Here is a 20,160-nt window from a genome sequence, read left to right on the forward strand (position 1 = left end):
TGGAAATAATTTTGAGTCCGAGTCAGACTATAAACATTTATTTAAGCGCCTGCTATGTGCCAGATACTGTGCTAAGCAATGAGGATGCAAAGAAACAGAAAGACTGTCCCTGCTCTTGAGTAGCTCAGTCTAGTGGGAGAGACAACATGGAAACAACTATTTACAAACAAGCTACATACAAAATGGCCAACAGAAGGAAAGCCCTAAAATTGAGTTGGCTTGGAAAAGGCTTCTTGGAAAAGCCTAGGCTTGAAGTGGGAAGTGAAGGAAGCCCGAGAAGCAGGGGGCCAGAGGCTGGGAGGGAGAGCATTTGATGCATGAGGGACAAGCCAGTGAAGATGCCCAGTCAGAAGGAGTGTTTTGCTCAAGGAACATCTCAGAAGTCAATGTCACTGGATTGCAGAACGTGTGTGTGTTTGGGTTTGGCGATGGTGATGGTATATAAGGTGTAAAAAGACTGGGGAGAAGAAGTAGGACAGAGCCAGAAAATAAGGAGCACTGGATACTAAACCGAAGATTTTAAATGTGATTTGGAGGCGATAAGGAGCCCCTGGAGAAGGAAGCTAGGTGGTGCAGTGGGTAGAGTGCCTGTTGCCTGAAAGAGGCATCTTCATGAATTCCAATCTGGCCTCAGACACTTACTAGCTGTGTGATCTTGGGCAAGTCATTTAAGTCTATTTGTCCCGGTTTCCTTCTCTGTAAAATGAGTTATAGAAGAAAATGGTAAACTATTCCAGTACCTTTGCCAAGAGAACCCCAAATGGGGTCATGAAGAATAAGATACCCTGAAATGACTTCACAACTAGAAGGAGTTCTATGGTGAATGTGTCATTTGTGAGTGAAATAAGAAGCTACCAGGGGGACTCAGTGGATACAGAGCCAGATCTAGAGATGGGAAGTCCTGAGTTCAAATTTGATCTCTGACATTTCCTAGCTGTATGACCCCAGAAAAGTCACTTCACCTCCATTGTGTTAGCCCTTACTGCTCTTCTGCCTTAGAACCAATACACAGGGAGCAGCTGGGTAGCTCAGTGGATTGAGAGCCAGGTCTAGAGATGGGAGGTTCTAGGTTCAAATCTGGCCTCAGATACTTCCTAGCTGTGTGACCATGGGCAAGTCACTTGACCCCCATTGCCTAGCCCTTACCATTCTTCTTCCTTTAAAGAAAAACTAAGAAGCTGTTCATCTCCATCCAGTTTGACACATCATGGCTTCTGTGGGAACATTCTTTTTCAAAAATTTTTTTAAATTTTTTTTATTTAAAATAAAAAAAATCAAAGCACGGTGTCATCTTTGGTCAGTATGGATTCATATGTACATTACTCACTTGAATTCCTCAAGGATGTAAGGGAAATGTATATAAATAGCCTGCAAAGTTGTTTCTTTATGGCCATTCAGCTATATTTCCCCCTAAACTGTTTTCAATAATTCTTTTTTAAAATTTCTCTAAGGAATAAAGCAATCACATATTCCCAATCTTCTATGATCCTTATTATGTCTGGATTTTTAAATTCATTTGTTTTCAATTTGATTATATCCATGTAATTTAAGGGAATCAAATTAGTAAACAGGAGATGAAGTCTCTTTGAATTTAAAGGTAAATCTTTTGGTATTTGAAGGAGGGATAGATAGCACTTTGGCTTTGATAAGTGTTCTGAGTTTCCTCATTCTAGGGTTTTTATTTTTAAAGTCATTACAGAAAGATGAGGGGCATTGTATTTGAAAAAGCAGTGGTGTTCTATAGTCAGGGCTTGAGTTCAAATTCAGACTCTGACATATATTGACCATATGATTAAACAAGTCAATAAATAACCTCTTGCTGTCCCAAGAAATTTGATAAGTTCCTAAATTGTTCAATAGGTGCCAGCTTTCATTGGTGCCAGAAGTTTCCACTCTAGTTCTCCATATCTATGAAATCACAATTCCAGATAAAAAATAAAAGGTTGGGGGAAGCAAGGTGGCTCAATGGATTGAAAGCCAGGCCTAGAGAGAAGAGATCCTGGGTTTGAATGTGACCTCCAACAGTTCTTAGTTGTATAATTCTGAGCAAGTCACTTAACTCCATTTGCCTAGCCCTTATCACTCTTCTGCCTTAGAATCTTGGTATCTGCCTTAAATACTTCTGCCTTGGAACTGATACTTAGTATTGATTTTAAGACAGAATGGAAGGGTTTAAATGAGGGGATGCCCTTCAATTGGGGGAATGGCTGAACAAATTGTGGTATATGTTGCTGATGGAATACTATTGTGCTCAAAGGAATAATAAAGTGGAGGGATTCCATGTGAACTGGAACGACCTCCAGGAATTGATGCAGAGTGAGAGGAGCAGAACCAGGAAACATTGTACACAGAGGCTGATACACTGTGGCACAATTGAATGTAATGGACTTCTCTATTAGCAGCAATGCAGTGATCCTGAACAATTCTGAGGGATTTATAAGAAAGAACACTATCCAAATTCAGAAGAAGAAAAACAACTGCTTGATCACATGTCAATGGGGATATGATTGGGATTATAAACCCTAAACAATCACCCTAGTGCAAATATCAATAATATGTAAATAGTGCAAATATCAATAATATGGAAATAATATGGAAAAATGTCCTTGACCAAGGACACATGTAAAACCCAGTGGAATTGTGCATTGGCTATGGGATGGGGGGAGGGGAGGCAAAGAAAATGATTTTTGTAATCCTGGAAAAATGCTCTAAATTGATCAATTAAATAAAAATTTAAAAATAGAGAAAAAAGTTGATCAAGGGGTCTGTGAACTCCCTCTCTCTATCCATGATTTCCCTTCTTTTGAGATTTTTAGGAAATTTCTTTGCCTCTTATATTAGTTTCCTCATGTATAAAACTGGAGTGACTCCAAAACTCTTTTTTAGCTCTCTGTTTTTGAGGGTCTTTGGGGGGGGTATAAATGCAAAAAACGCATTTGGGACCAAAGTTTGTGGATGCTTGGTGCCCAATCTTTTGTATGCATATTACAATTTTGGATTTGTTTTTGTAGACAGAACAAGTATCAGAGATTGAATTACATCCCCAATTGACCAGAACTCCTTCCCAGACAGAGGAGAGTGGAAGTCCTGTGAAGAAGGTAATGCTGGAATGCTTATTGTTATTGTCATAAGATACATGGAGTAGTTGGGTGGCACAGTGGATAGAGTGCTAGACATGGAGTTAGAAATACTTCTCTTCCTAAATTCAAATTTGACCTCAAACATTTATTAGCTGTGGGTCCTTGGGCAAGTCACTTAACCTCTGTTTGCCTCAGTTTCCCCATTTGCAAAATGAGCAGGAGCAGGAAATGGCAAACCACTTCAGTATCTTTGCCAAGAAAACCTCCAATAGGGTCACGAAGAGTCAAACATTACAGAAAACAACTGAACCCCAACATAACTGGGCTTACAAAAAAAATCACCACACAGTGCACAGATCAAGTGATCTCTAAGTTCAGTAAAGCATTAATAGTTCATCCATCGGATAAATGATGATAAAATTTAATAGGCTGTTTCAAAAAGGGACAACAATATTCATACAATCATAGATTTTGATTTTGAAGACTTTAGTTGTCATTTTACAGATGAGGCAGACTATGTCAGAGGCAGATCTTATCCCCAAGCCTCTGTGACTCTAGAAGGTCAAGCTCTTAATCACCACAACATCCTGCCTTTCTGCTTCTTATTGTGACCCTAAAAATTATCCCCTCAAATGGTGTCTGTGGCAGGATGTGGATCTGGATCTTCATTCCAAGTTCTACACTCTATCCTTTTGACTATGCTTGGTATGGAGCCAAGTTCTCATTGAACACTGTATTTAATTTTTCCAGGTGCCTTTAATTAGCACACTGCCAATACAATATAGGAACCCGAGGGGCTCTGCGCATGTAGAAGCATGTGGAAGGCTGGAAATGGAGAGCTGTTGGGTGGTGGTGTTCACTGTGTTTGTTCTCCCCAGGACCTGCCACATACACAGCCACCATCAAAGCCCATTCGTCGGAAATTCCGACCTGAAAATCAAGTAATGGAAAACCAAGAACCTTCTGTGAGTGGGACATCTTCTGTGCCAACCTCGAAGCCGCATGCACCAGTCCAAAAGTAAATAGAATCAATCAGTAAAAGTAAATGTTCTTTTAGAAGCTCCTTCCTGTCTTTTTCCTTTCCTTCTCCCCCTAGCCCACCAAATTAAATGGGCTGGCCACTTATTTTTGGTCCAGACCGATACTTTCATGAGTATAGGGAGCCGCCACTGAGAAAACTGCTTTATCACTAAGGATCAGTATCTTCTCCTCAACCAATAGTATTAGAGAGTTGCCTGGGGCACTGAAAGGTGACAGGTTTCATTGTCCAGTCAGGTCTTGAACCCAGGACATCAATATGCCAGGGTGCATTTTCTAGCACACGGTGAAATTAAACAAAGTCAAGATCCTCCAGCACATGCCTGGGTTATGTCCTGTTTTGACTAGGTCAGGTGCTATTTTCATGAATATCAAACCTACTTCAATTGGAGTAGGATTATTTTTTCCCCTCAAAAGCATTTTCTATTTCAGATTGACTAGCATTTCGCATTAAACCTTTAAGGTTTGTTAAAACACTTTACAGATGTTCTTTCATTTGGTCCTTCTCGTTACCCTGGGAGGGAGGTGCTATTATTATCATCTCCATTTTATGGAGGAGGAAACTGAGGCAAACAGGGCTTAAGTGACATGCTCAGGGTCTTATAGCTAGTAAGAAGCAGCATTTGAACTCCAGCTTCCCTAGTTTATGCACTCACAACTATGCACAGGAGTGTCCGAGACAAAGCATATGACCTATCTAAAGTGTAAAAATTAAAATTATATCTCAAATAATAAAAATATTATATTTTAGGAGGTTTATTAAATGATCGTTAGAATCGAGGAATAAAGAGGATACAAAATAAAAACCACGTGCCCATGGCTGGTTAGACATTTTTCAAATTTCCCCACCTTACCACCATCACCGCTGATGCTACATCATGCCCAAAAAGAGGACGTAGGAGGAGTTACCACCAGTTAAATACCAATAATATGATCCCGCCAATGTGGAGATGCAGGGGAGATTATAGGGAATTTTGGGAAATACTAAGGACTTCTGGGGAATGAAGTCAAAGGTTCAAAATCTCCATTTATACAAAAGGGCATCTAAGTTTAAACCTGATTGGAGTGAAGTTAAAGCATCTGTGATTAGAACCAGAGTCTGCACGCCCTGGACAAAGGCTCATTTTTCACCACAGGTTCCCAGACCTGAGCCAGGGCCATCAGGCAGTTTGGGGCTCCTTTCCCTTTGGTGTCATGGTTTACCTCTGTTTGCTTTAATCCACAGGAGAAGGAAATAACAAACCAATCATCTTTGCCAAGCAAACCCCACGGACAGTGTTTTAATGAATCTTTTCCTTTTATTATGTTAATAATCCCACATTTGGGTTTTTAAATCTTGCCCTTTTATATCATATTTATGTTCCTTTCCCATGATTTTTGCCACTGTTGTGTTGATTTGAGAAGAGAAACACTTTTCCTCCCTTTAAAAACCAAAACACCTGCCCCATATTCCCTATTGAAACAGTAGAGATGGCTTGATCTTGCTTTTGTACCACAAGATGTTTGTAGCAATTATAGCTTTTACTACTCTGAAATATAATCAGACTTTTGAATTTCCAATCATTTATTGAACCCTGAATGGATGTGCTCTAAAGCTTTCTTATTATGTATGTAAACCCAGAATTGACTGACTTGATGCAACAGAATTTAACTTTTGGCTTCTTATTTAAAAAGAATAGTCCTTGAGGTTCCAAAGAGTCAGACATGACTGAATGACTAAATAACATCTCTCACAACCAAGTCAGAGTTCTCCCAGACTTATATGCTGGGGAGTCTGGCATATTGTAAGGGAGAACTATTTAACCTTCTACTTCAGTGTACACATCTTAGCTTGACACTCTCTTCTGCCCTGGGGCAGCTAGGTGGTACAATGGATCGTGCTCTGGACCTGAAGTCAGGGGGACCCGAGTTCATATCTGACCTTAGACCCTTACTAGCTAGATGACCTTGGGCAAGTCACTTAATCTCTGTTTGCCTCAGTTTTCTCATTTGTAAAATGGGGATAATAATAGCTCCTGTCTCCTAGGGTTGTGAGGATCAAATGAGATAAGTGCTTAGCATAGTCGCCTGACACCTAGTAAGTTAGCTGTTATTACCATCAAACTAGTCTAGGCTCCCAGTAGCTCTAGAAACCAGTGGCCAGTTGCTTGCAAAACCAGAATCCGTGCACTCTCTTCTCCCTTATTTGCAGAGGCTAAACTTCTATGTTCAAGAAGCCTCTTAAAAAGCCACCTGATGTGGTAGCAGAACTTATATATATATATATATATATATATATATATATATATATATATATTTGGGATAATTTCAGAGCAGTAATTTAAACACATGGATATGTACTGGCCAGCCTAGGCCATGGGACAAAATGATCTAAAAGTAGATTCGTTGAGAAATAATTAAATTTTTAGATGAGTAACATTAGAACTGGCAACGTGGGATCCAAAGTTCATTGCTGTCCACTCCACTAAGAGCAGGGTTTATTCCAGTGGGAACCACTGGGCTCTGGGTCTTTAGCAACAGGTAGACCTTAGATCATGTCACCATTAGTGAGCTGCTGACGATTCTCAAGGGGAAAAATTTGGGTTTTGTTTAGAAGCAATTAGACTTGCCTGCTCTAGATTTCCCGACTTAATGTTTGTGAGAATTGAGCTATTTATGCCTTTGGAGACTGGAGATGTTGTGAACCAATAGGACTGTGGGAGCCACAGTCAGGATTGCAAAGGCTCTGCTTTCCCATATGACTGGAGGGGACATCACTTATTCATTTCTTCTAAGGTCTGTGGGAAGGAAGTGGAGTTATATTGGAGGCTACAATAACAACAACAATAATAAAAAATAACATAGTTACAGCACTATGTGGGAGGCACTGTGCGAAGTACAATTGTTACCTCATTAGGTTCTCCCAACTCTGGGAGGTAGGGGCTGTTATTATTCTTATTTTACAGATGAGGAAACTGAGGCAAACTGAGATTAAGTGACTTGTTCAGGTGAAATAACAATATTAATTTGGAGGGGTTAAGGATGGAAAACACACAGGGATTAACATATAAACATTTTGCTTTTATTTAACAGAGAGGAGAGATTTGGGAAAGGAGGGAGGGGGAGAAGGAGGTCTTACCATTTAACCCTTTAGTTTAAAACTCCTAACTAATAATCCTATCTTATTGTATCCTAAACTCCAACAGAAAGTGCAGAGATCTTACGTATAGAGTCTTTTGGCTGGAGTCCAGATGAGGAGTCCTGGATGGTCCAGAGAATGGCTGGAGCTCCCAATATTGCCCCTTAGTCCACCTAAGGGTATTGAAAACCTCCTATCCACTCCTGCTTCAGAGGGGTGTCCCCAGGAGCATAGATCATCCACCTCGAGCTGCTGCAAACCCCCAAGAGAGACCAACAGCCCCCTCCATGGTTTGGAACTTTCCCCTGCCAGCTCTGAAGGTTCTCGGGGATTCTGTGTCTCCTGGCCTGCCTGTGAAATCCTTGTAACTCATCTCCACACAGGGTCACAGTTAGTGTCTGAGGCTAGATTTGAACTTGGGTTCTGGGTAGAGCATGGCCTCATGGCAGCTTTCTGTACCACCTTCTCTTTTGTTCGGGCTTTTAGGGGGCTGGTGGGTAGAGTTAGGAAGGCTCCTCTTTCTGAGAGTTCAACTTTCTAGCGGGGTGTCCCTAGTCACATCACTTAACCTTGTCTGCCACAGTTTCCTCATCTATAAAACAAGCTGGGGGAGGAAATGGCAAACTTCTCCAGTGTCTGTCTTCGCCAAGAAAATTCTAAATGGGATCACGAAGCGTCGGACACGACTGAAATGACTCTCCCACCCTCAAGAATGAGCCAAGTTGGGGTGAAGGAAGTGGGTGTCATGGCGAGGTGGGCAAGCTTCCTTATTTTGGGGTCTCTAGGAGACTCAGTGCCCTTGGCTGCTATGAGATGTGCATTGCATACATTGTAAATATGCAGACACACACAGACGAAATTCCATTTTCATGCTGTTGGCTCTGGTCATGAATAAAGCAAGGGACCCAGGTCAGGCTGTCTGTGTGCTATAGAATGGCTTCTTCACAGAATATGCTTCTGTTCTTCACACTTGCCCAAAGGGCATGCAAAGCTCTTTAAACGCTATTGATACTTCTATGAAAGGAGCATTTCAGTTATATATAATTTGTCAGAGGGAATTTTTTTTACTAAAATGTCTTGGAATACATGGAAGACAGAGTATTTGAACAGACCCCAAAGCATAGCTCTTCTTCAGGTTAGGCAATGTGGAGCATCTTTATCTCTTAGAAATGTAAAAGAAATGGTAGTTCTTTTGGTGAGCTCAGTAATGCCATTTGTTTCTTTTTTAATTACATTTTCCTTTTGTAACAGAGAAGGGTGGGCTTCTTGTCAATTGAAGCTGCCTTCCGTCTTCAAAGTCTAAGATCAAAAAGTGTCTCAGAGTCCTTTATGACTGAGATATTTTCTACTTTCCTTCCTGGCAGACAGTCTTCTAAGCAGAAGAAGGCAATCCAAACGGCTATTCGGAAAAATAAGGAGGCCAATGCTGTGCTAGCAAGGTTGAATAGCGAACTCCAGCAGCAGCTAAAGGTAAGGAAATGCATTGAAAAATTGGGCTGTTAGATTTGGGACATCTGGGTATTTTTCACTGATGTCTACAGAGCTCATCCTTCTTTTATGGGTGAGCCTTGTAGCTTGTTTCTGGATTCATGAGGTCAAAAACAACACTCAAGTTGGAGAATAGACTTCAGTGGTCATCTAGGACAGTGTACTAAACAGCAGAGACCTCACTTTGATGGCAAAGATCCATTTAATCAAAGTGATGGTTTTTCCCAGTGTGATGTATGACTGTGACAATTGGAATGTATTATCAAGAAAGCTGAGCACAGCCGAATTGACACTTTCTTAATTGTGGTGCTGGAGAAGACTTTTTCTTTAAACCTTGAACTTCCATCCTAGAATCAATACTGTGTATTAGTTCCAAGGCAAAAGAGTGCTAAGGGCTAGGCAATGGGGGTCAAGTGACTTGTTCAGCTGGGACATATCTGAGATTATTTTTGAACCCAGGACCTCCTGTCTCAATCCACTGAGCCACTGAGCTGCCCCACGGCACGTAGAAGACTTTTGAGAGTCCTTTGAACACCAAGAAGATCAAATTAGTTAATACTTTAATTAATTCAGACTATTTGCTGGAAGGTCAAATACCAGAAGCTGAAGATGAAGTATTTTGGTCACATAATGAGACGACAAGATTCTTTGAAAAAGACTCTGATGTTGGGAAAAATCGAAGGCAAAAGGAAAAGGATGAGATGGATAGAAAGGATTATAGAAACAAGAAACAGGAACGTGGATGCACTTTGAGAGATAGTGGAGGAGAGAAGATCCTCATGTGCTGTGGTCCATGGGATCAGGAGGAGAGGGACATGATAGAACTTCTGAAAAACAACAGAAGTCTAACTCATCCCAGAAAAGGAAAACCCAATTATCGTATCAAAAGCTAATAAGCTTCCATATGTCGTATAATACACACACGCATGCATATGTGTCTCACATGTATGAACCTATGCCTGCTGTATATACACAGAGGTATATTATGTGTGTGACTATATGATGTGTGTATACATACATGCAGACATATATATATATATATCAGTTAACAACTCCACCAGCAATACATTAGTATACCATATTTTTCATTCTTACTAGTCCTGTAACTTGTACCAAAGTCTGCTGGTCATTCTCCCAACTACTGGGCATGCGGGCTATAAATAAGACATTTTAGAGAGATCCCTGCTAAATCTCCATCAGTGAAATTCTGAACTTTATGCAGAGGACATGGTTTATAGAGAGGAGGGCATTGAACTTGGAGTCAGAATGGTCTAGGATCAAATATTATCTCAGATATTTTTTAGCTGTATGACCTTATGTGTGGCTTATACAAGCCACAAGACTCTCTGTGCCTCAGTTTCCTCATTTCTAAAATAGCAGATTAGACTTTATGGACTCTAGGGTCCCTTTCAAATATAATCTCGGATCCTATGATCCTTTTCTCACATTAATTTTGTATATATGAAACCAGTAAGGCCATCCCTGAGGGCAAGTAGAGACCCCTCATACTTTCAGAGTGAAGAAAGGAAAAAATAAGGAAGGCAACAGGTGTTATTTAAGTATATGCCAGGTACTGTAGTAAGTGCTTTACAATTATTATGTAATTTAATCCTCACAACAAGTGAGAATTTCTTTTCCTTCCTTCCTTCCTTCCTTCCTTCCTTCCTTCCTTCCTTCCTTCCTTCCTTCCTTCCTTCCTTCCTTCCTTCCTTCCTTCCTTCCTTCCTTCCTTCCTTCCTTCCTTCCTTCCTTCCTTCCTTCCTTCCTTCCTTCCTTCCTCCTTCCCTCCCTCTCCCTCTCTCCCTCTCCCTCTCTCTCTCTCTCTCTCTCTCTCTCTCTCTCTCTCTCTCTCTCTCTCTCTCTCTCTCTCTCTCTCTCTCTCTCCATTCCTTTCTTTTTCTTTTTTCCCTTGTCTTGATAGCCCCAGAACCCAGCAGATAATTGATAATTATAAGAGCTAACATTTATATAGTATTTTAAGGTTGGCAAAGGGCTTACAAATACCTCAGTTTTTCCTGAAAACAACCATACAAAGCTGCTATAGATGCTATTTTATCCTTGTTTTATTGATAAGAAAACTGAGGCCAATAGTGGTTAAGTGTCTTGCCCCAGGTTAGCCAGCTATTAAGTGTCTAAGTTTGGATAAGTATCTAAGATTTTTAACTCAGATCTTCCCAGATCCAAGTCCAGGATTCTATCAACTCTGACATTTAGCTGCCTAATAAATACTTATTGATAGATGAATTTCTTCAACCAGCTCAATTGCTTCCTAATCCACAAATCTGAATTAAGAATGAGGTATGCACGTCTTCCTAGAAATATTTCTTTCTTTTTTTTATACTTGGTGAAAGAGTAATGGTGAACACTTAGCTAGAAATGTCTCCTTTATAACTTTTGTTTGTTTCTTTTTGTTTTGGATGATTTAGGAAGTTCACCAAGAGCGCATTGCTTTGGAAAACCAATTGGAACAGCTTCGCCCTGTCACAGTCTTGTGACCTTTGGGTGTGAGTGGGAGCAGCTGACCTCTGTGCCAAGGTCTTCCCTTTTCACTGTTGGAACACATCCTCTGGGAAAAGTTGTCCGACTGTGTCAAAAGCAGGGAGAAATGGAATGTGAGATGTATCCTGTTCCTCCCCCACCCTCCTGCCTCACTTGCCATCCCTATATTTTTATCTGCTGGTGGAAAAGTCCTTCAGTCATTGGTCAAACTTGAGATTATGACTAAAGAGTGGAATTTGTCTCATGTTAGTCTATTCTCAAATGCTTCTTCAGGGTTTTCAAAGATGGAATTTTCACCAAAAATTGAATCCAATTCTTAGCCCTTTAATAAATTTAGTGCATTATTTATTTAAAGAAGTCCTAATTTATTTGGAATCTTGTTCCTTGCTTTCAGGATTTGCATTTATAATTCATATGTACTTGTTTTGGTATCCTGGATATGTGATTCCAATAGGCTTGTCTTAGGGCATAATATTATATGGCTAACTAAGTAAAACTAAGGGTAGCAACAAATTAGTCTGAAGCGATGCCCACTGCTCTCATTTGCCAAGAAATGGACAATTTATCTTTCCTATCTATTTATAAATATATAATCCTCATTTTATATTGAATCTCAGATGCTCAACACGATTACACAGCACAAAACGAAATCGAGATTTGATATGCATCTGGTTCATTTCATCAGTATAAATAGTCAAACTAAGATGATTCAATCTGTAGAATGGATTTTTAATGATCTAGCCTGACAAAAATTAAACAAAGAGTTGCCAAATTTTCATTTTTTATTCCATTTAGATGCCGCATATATAAGAGAACAAGTTTGAAAACCTAAAGGAAGTGCCAAGAAATGGTCTGGGCTGACACATTCCTTTTTAGAGGCCTTTGCACAAGCTCGAGTGCATCCAGACTAGAAAAAGGTGGAAATGGTCAATCTCCAGACAGCATGGCCATTCCTGGACCAGAGTTGCTGTTTTCTTTGTGTCTGCGTTTCTGTTAAACTGGACGAGTTTATTGAATGAGTACAAGGGATGGATGAAGACCGGTGTTTACGCTAGATCTATCACCGCACATATGGGTAGTGAAATGTGGGGACTTTAGAGAATGACAATTCAACTCAGTCCAGCCTGGACGAAACCAATTCTACGAGGCACAGTCGATGTTCATTCAGTCATTTCATTTGTGTCTGACTCTTCATGACCCTATTTGGGATTTTTTTAAGCAAAAATACTGGAGTGTTTTGTCACTTCATTCACCAGCTTGCTATACAGATGAGGAAACTGAGGCAAACAGGGTTAAGTGACTTGCCCAGGATCACATAACTAATAAGTAGCTGAGATCAGATTTGAACTGACAGACGAGTCTTCCTAACTTCAGGACTGACACTATCCACTGGGCCACCGAGCTGCCCTGACACAGTTGATATAAACTAATAAACAGCACTTATTAGCAAAATTTTGGTCCCATAAAAGTTCAGATAGGTGCCTTCTCCCCTGGTTGTTAGCAATAGAAGAGTGCCCTTCCTCTACCTGCACAGGAACAAGGACACGTGAAGTATGAAAGCATTTAGGAAGGGCAGCTAGGTAATTCAGTGGACTGAGCCCAAATGGACCTGGAAGTGGGAGTTCTGGGTTCAAATGTGACCTCAGATACTTCCTAGATTTGTGATTCTGGACAAGTCACTTAACTGCAATGGCGCAGCCCTTACTGCTTTTCTCACTTGGAGCCAATATTTAGTATGGATTCTAAGACAGAAGGTAAAGGTTAAAAAACAACAAAACCGCCTCCGTGAGCCAACTGGCTCCTTTCTGAAATAACTCTCCTGCTTCAAAGGGGGCTACCCGGCAAGGGCAGGTCTAGCTAGATGCCTGCCTGCTGCAAATAGCAGTTAATGCTTACTGTCCCCCTCGGCTTCCCTGAGCTGGATGGGTCTCTGTATGCGTTTGTGTGGTGCCAGGGGAGGCTAGAATTCAGCTGGACACGGATGAAAACACCTGGAACGTACACTGATGGCGCATCTTCGGGCAGGGAACATTTTTTAAGGCTGCCCGTCTGGAAAAAGTCTCGGCCCCGAATACACTAATCCTAGTCTTTGTGAGACCATTGGAGTGGAGTCACAGGCAGTTTGAGCACTTGTTCTCGGTGAAATGCGAAGATTTTGATTTTTGTTTGCTTGAAAATGCTTTGAAGACCGGGGGTGGGGTGGGGGGTGCCGTTGTCCCCACCGCTGGGGAGGCTGAGGCTGGTGCATTGTTTGAGCTCAGGAGTTCTGATAAAGCCGGGCAAAGTCAGCTGACCAAGTCAGCACCAGAAACTGCGAGGGAGCCCTCAAGCATGAAGGACGACCAGCCAAGTGGCCTGTGGAGGAGGGAACTGGGCCAGATGCCGGGTCAAAGCTCCCTACTGCTCATGAATGAGGAAGAAGGACCTCGTGACATTGTGCCGAGCCCCCAACACACACACACACACACACACACACACACACACACACACACACACACACATCCCCAGAGCGCTTCCTACGGTCTTTGCTTTTTCCCTCCGCTCCTTCCTCCTCCTCGCTCACCTTCTAACTTCTTTCCTTTGCCACCTCCACTTCCTATCGAAGTAGACCGAGCTTTCTCCTTTAACGAGTTGGCAGGCTGTTTTTAGAGAAGCTGCCTTTAAAAACGTTCCTTTTGCCAAACAAATTTTAGGGATACTATTTTTAGTCGGAACCTTTCAGATGATGCTTGACTTGCACTAGGAGAAAAAGATCCAGATGTGCGCTTGTCTTGTGCAAGTCCCCACCCCATCCTGCATAGCTTTTCATATTTCATCACTCAGAGATGCTGCAAACAAATGGATAGTAACAGGTTTTCAGATGAAATGCCTTTCTCCTCATGGTGTAGGATGACTGGAATATTCAATGCCAGGAACGTGTAACCTGGGCCAATTTCTGTTCTTATTAGCTTCCCCACTGGACAATCAGAGCAATTTGAAATTAGATCAGAAAGTACAGTCGTATCAGCCCAGCTTGCCTTGGCTTCTTTATTTATGACTCTATTTAATTAAATGTCCGAAGGTAATTTTTTAAAGAGCTGTGATGTTTGTGGGCTTGGTACTAATCTGTGTACCTCTTGCTGGGCTCTCTGACTCAATTCAGAGCCATCAGATGATGACGTTATTGTGGCCAGGGCAGTTCATGAAGCTGGGCTAGCAGGCTTTCAAAGATTGGGATCTGCATTGGTAAGGGGCATATCCATACTAAGGAAATCCTGTTAAGCTTTAAAGCAAGGAAAGCCTAGTTAATCAGCATCCCTCTATGTACTGTCTCTGTGTGTACACATATACCTACTTACATATATACTGAGGAAACAAGGTTCAAGCTCCCCAGCAGTTCTGCTAAGCCATGCAAGCCAAACAAATCGGGACCAGGTCCCATCCTCAGCTTAGTCCTGGACCCCAAATACAGGAGAAGACAGACTTATACATTAAAACAATTAATCAAATAGGACCAATTAATTAAAAGAAAATAACCAGGATACAGAATGAGGTTTTCTGATGTCTAATTGGAGGAGAGGTTAGAGACTTTCCACGTTGGAAATGGGAAAGCAAACAGGTGCAATTCTCTGAATTCAGAAAAAAGAGGTGCCCCCCTCCTTCTGAGTATCTGCAAATAAAAAAGGAACATGGAAACAGTAGCTGATTCCTATGGGCCAGTTTTCAAGTAAGGGTTGTGTGAGATGTATTATTCTGAGAAGACTTTTTAGATCTGACAGAGTTTCTGGTCAGCAACATCTAGATCCTTAGTTAAGGGTGTGTATGCCAGAGGTGGAGGTGGTCCAGTTTCCCAACCAGGTAGGGCTTGATTCAAACAATGCAATAATGCTTTGTTTTGTTTTTTAATTTACACAATTGAAAGTAGTTTTCGCTCAAGAGAGAAGTTTGCCCAGAGCCAATATTGAAGAGAAAGAGAACTGAGCTAGCTCTAGAACGAAGTCACAAGATGGAGTCAGTGTGATTCACTCAATTCCACAATTAACCAGTTGCTGTTCTAATTGCCTAAATTCCCTCAGGTCCCTCAATAAACATATACACACTAAAAACCTTTATTTTAAATGTGCATACATGTAAAAATATATATGTATATCCATCTATGTGCACAACTTTGTTTTATTTTAGGATCCCCACTACCTATTTGTCTTTTCTTGTACCTTTTTATTTGGCTTATAGTGAAAAATGAGCCTAGGTATTACTGTAGCTACCATTACATTTCCTTTATGCATATTAACATTGAAAATTGTCTGTAACAATTCTAGAGAGTTGAATTGAAGGCAGTGCTATATTGTTTCCCATCCAAAGAGGCAAAATGATCCAGGTGCCTTTGGCATAATGCTGTTTTCCTACTTAGGTGGCAAAACCATTAGCCTCCAAATGCCATTTGCCCCTCATTTAGTATTACAGCAACATTTGTTTCTAGTCCTTCAAGGTCTAGAAATCTCCTCTGTCTAAACCCCCTATCTTGTAGCCTGCGACTTTTTCTAGAAAGTGACATAACTGCAAAGCTATCAGCTTCTAGCCTATATTTTCTTTTATATCTTTCAGTTATATAAAAATGGTCATTTTGATTTGCCATGATGAATTTAATAGTAGATCTGATTTTTTTTTTCATTTTTACTAGACCTGTACCTTGTTTAATCACTATAGAAAGCTCCTATAGAAAGTGAGGAAATTCATTTACAATCCAGATGGCCATGTCTGCATTTAGAGTCCTAGAGATTCGCTTTGGGGATGGAGAAGTTAAATAATTTTCTCAGGGTCAGAAAGTCAGGATGTGTCAAGGATGAACTTGAACCCAGATCTCTTACTTGGTATCTTTTAGAAGTCACAAGAATGGTAGTTTGATTTTTCTTTGCTGTGGTAACTTAAATGGGTCTATAATGTTATTTTCAACTAAATATAGAACAATTTTTGGCAAATTGTTTTCTGACATTTTAGAATTTAAGTTGTTCCTCCGTTTCTTCCCCTAACCCATACTTGAGGTGGTAAATAGTGTGATAAAGGTTATGCCTGTATAATAATGTTTAATAAAAATGTTAAATATAAAATAAATGATGTTTTAAGGAAGGTAAGATCCAGGGACATTTTCTGTTTGTGACCAAATTAGGAGAAAAAAAATCAAATTTGAAGATGAAAGATATGATAAAACTGAATATTCTTCTCAAAAAGAAACCCTTTATTTTTTGTGAAAAAATAAGTTGCTTTAGACAGATGTTCAATATAGACTTTTCTTACATTCTTTATACAAGTAAATTCTTTTTTTAAGCTTCTGACACTATATTATGCTACAAATTTCCTTCAGTAATTGGTAGTGAATTGGATAAAAAATATAAAACCTCAGCATATTTTTATGATAATCAAAACCATGATTCTTTTGCAGCTGAGGATGACCTGCTTATATCTTCAATCTTAAAAAAAAATCAATTCCAACGGGCTTGTTCTTTGGTTTACTTTTTGAAATCCTTACCTTCTATCTTAGAATCAATACTGTGTATTGGTTCCAAGGCAGAAGAGTGGTAAGGGCTAGGCAATGGGGGTTATATGAGTTGCCCAGGGTCATCCAGCTAGGGAGTGTCTGAGGTTAGATTTGAACTCAGGACCTCCCATCTCTAGGCCTGACTCTCAATCCACTGAGCCACCCAGCTGCCCCCTCTTTGGTTTGTTTCTAAGTAACATTGGCCTTTCCCTCACATTTCTCTCTTTCAAGAAAGTGAATTCATAACAAAAAGACTCAAATGTAAGTATCTGGAATGATTAAATTCATTGTTGTCAATAATTTGACTTTCTCCAAATAATTTAATATTTATGAGGTCTTTTCCCAGCAAACAAAACAGTCTCAGTAAGTGAATATACATACTTCTTGCTATGGGTACAAATTAGATATTGGACAAAATATCTATATTTAGGAAGGCGTGTGTGCACATGTATGTGTGTGTGTGTGTGTGTGTAGACTAGCCCTTTGGTTTCAATGCTTGGGGGAACACATGACCTCGACCAATGCTGAATAACATTTATTCTGCAATTTAGTGGATTAGAGAATTTTTTTGAAGGCACCAAGTAGTAAAATAATTTACGTAGGACCATGCAGCCAGCATATGTCAAAGGAATGTCTTGAACTCAGGTCTTTCTGACTATAAAGTCAGTTCCCCATCCCCGGTTCATATTTCTCATGATACATGTTTATATATACATATATATATATGTATATATATATCATCTACATCACGCAATACACCGATACACACTTATTCCTGATGTTTTATGTATTCACACCCTATTTCCCCAAGCAACCAAATGTGAAATGGCATGACGACTTCTGGGATGTGTGCTCACATACACACACACACACACACTCACATGCGTATGCCTTTGTTTAAGTAGGTGATGAAGTTGCAGAAACTTGGTTGTAGAAAGTTTTGGTCTGGCAACAACAGATCTGGAATACCTTCAACCCTTCAAAGAGTTTTGCTATCTTGTGCTTTGGAAATTCACCTACAAACATTTTTTTAGCTGATTTCAATACTATGGATATTGTGGGAAAGATCAGGGATGCTGGTTTTTAACCTTAAGGACCAGATGGCATCTGAATTGAGAAGCCCAGTAACGGAATTATTGGAGTACAATGAGGAGGCTTTAAGGCACCAGGCTCATCCTCAGTCATTCTACTGTACGATAGACCCATTTCATAGACATTTCACTAGTTAGTAGTGTAAAAGTAAAAAAAAAAAGCCAGCCACTTTACTTCTTATCCCTAAACTAATAAAACGAAACTTATTTTCTAATATAATCCTTATGGTAGAGGGTAGAATTAGGTAGGAGCTGTGTTCAGGGGGCTGTTTTTTTTTTAACTGTTACCTTAGTATCAGTTCTAAGACAGAAGAACAGCAATGGCTGGGCAATTGGGGTTAAATGACTTGTCTAGGGTCACACAGCTAGGAAGTGTCTGAGGTCAGATTTGAACCCAGGACCCTCTGTCTCCAGACTTGATGTGCCACCTATACTATCTATGTACCCCAAGGGTCTGTGTCTTAAATGGAATAAGTAACAATAAATATCCCATTGTAAAAATTTGGGTCATCTGAGTTTCCAAAGAGCAGCTGATAAAAGTCCCCACTACATACAGTTTAGAAAATAGGCTTAACATTAAAACACAAAAACAACAATAAAAACTACTATTCTTAGTGAGCACAATTCAGGTATATTAAATAAATCACAGGCAAGAAGAACCTTTTTTGATCTTTGTAACGACTGGGTCATGGAGCAGACATAAAAATGAGATGTTCTATTTTAACTTCTAAAGCAAACATGTCTATTTTTTCAAAAGTCATACTTTAAGAATAGCTTGAATGTATTTAGCGTTTTACCAGTTTCTCAAAGCACTTTTTCACACAACCCCTATGAAGTTTGAGTATTATCCCCATTTCATAGATGAGGCTCAGAGAGGCTGTAGTTTGCTCAATATCACACACAGCTAGCGAGCAGGATCTAATGCTCTTTTGCCCACACCACAGCTGCCTCAGAGGTGATGAGTTTTAAGAAGGAAATGTATATATTTGATGCTCCCCCCCCCATTATCTTTCTGGATAATGAGCTGAGAAGTAGTGTTAACATTTAACCATTGTCTCAATCATGTGGTAGCACAGTGGTATTGGGAGCATTATTGTCATTGACTTTAAATCTCTGAAGTTACTGTATATTTGTATTTTGACTTGTACATAGGGCACACAGACTAACCTTACTGCCTCTTCTCACATTGGTTGAAATGTTTGTTTAGTATATAGTTAAGGCTATGCACATCCAACTTGGAAAATGTATAAAACATGAAAACGGGGTGCTATGTTGAAATAAAAATGTACATTAACTTCAAAAATGTCTGTGGTTTTCCTTTCTGTGTGCAGTGGCTTATATTTATTTATTATTTTTTTATTTTATTTGGTCAATTTCAAACATTATTCCTTGGTTACAAAAATCATATTCTATTCCTCCCTCCTCTCCCCCCATCCTTCCCACAGCCAACACGCAAAAGTTTCATTGGGTATTACTTGTGTCCTTGATCAGAACCCATTTCCATGCTGTTGATGTTTGCACTAGGATGTTCCTTTAGGGTCTATATCCGCAATCATATCCCCTGGACACATGTATTCAAGCAGTTGTTTTGTTTCAGTGTTTCTACTCCCACAGTTTGTTCCTACAAAACCTTTTTAATTTTATGTAATCAAACTTACTGATTTTACATTTTGTGACTTTTTCTAAGTCTTGCTGGGTTTTTTAAATCTTTCCTTTCCCAAAGGTCTGGCATGTATACTATTTTGCGTTCATATAATTCACTTACAGTTTCCTTCTTTATGTTCAAGTCATTCACCCATTCTGAGTTTATCTTAGTGTAGGGTGTGAGTTGTTGATCCAAACCTAAACTCTCCTATCCTGTCTTCCAATTTTCCCAACAGTTTTTATCAAATAGTGGATTTTTGTCCCAAAAGCTGGGATCTTTGGTCTTGTGTTTTGCTGAGGTCCCTTACTCCAAGTGTATTCCACTGATTCTCCTTTCTGCTTCTTAGCCAGTACCAAATTGTTTTGATGAGCACTCCTTTATAGTGTAGTTTGAGATCTGGGACTGAAAAGTCCCCTTCCTTTGTATTTTTAAAAATTATTTCCCTGGATAGCTTTGATCTTTTGTTCTTCTAAATGAACTTTGCTATGGTTTTTTCTAATTCAGTAAAAAAGTTTTTTGAAAGTTCGATGGGTATGGAACTAAATAAATAGATAAGTTTGGGTAGGATGGTCATTTTTATTATATTATCTTGTCCTACCCATGAGCAGTTAATGTATTTCCAATTGTTTAGATCTAGTTTTAGTTGTGTGGAAAGTGTTTTGTAGTTGTGTTCATATAGTTCCTGT

General features: G+C 39.8%; 1 protein-coding gene across 28 annotated transcripts in view; it reads left to right on the plus strand.

Moving 5' to 3' along the window:
• The window catches only part of REPS2 (RALBP1 associated Eps domain containing 2), a 257,690-nt gene extending 238,558 nt beyond the window's left edge, over nt 1–19,132 (plus strand). For 27 of the 28 annotated variants that reach the window (XM_056808623.1, XM_056808622.1, XM_007500839.3 and 24 more), the window contains 4 exons: nt 3,012–3,098; nt 3,959–4,098; nt 8,601–8,706; nt 11,151–19,132. In XM_056808623.1, the coding sequence (XP_056664601.1) occupies nt 3,012–3,098; nt 3,959–4,098; nt 8,601–8,706; nt 11,151–11,219 (402 nt within the window). In that variant the 3' untranslated portion in view covers nt 11,220–19,132. The remainder of the gene's footprint in view (nt 1–3,011; nt 3,099–3,958; nt 4,099–8,600; nt 8,707–11,150) is intronic. The other variant, XM_056808621.1, reaches the window with a different exon arrangement.
• The last annotated feature ends 1,028 nt before the right edge of the window (nt 19,133–20,160 follow it).

The sequence above is a fragment of the Monodelphis domestica genome, chromosome 8 (genome assembly GCF_027887165.1).
Source record: "Monodelphis domestica isolate mMonDom1 chromosome 8, mMonDom1.pri, whole genome shotgun sequence".
In the NCBI taxonomy this organism is placed as follows: domain Eukaryota; kingdom Metazoa; phylum Chordata; class Mammalia; order Didelphimorphia; family Didelphidae; genus Monodelphis; species Monodelphis domestica.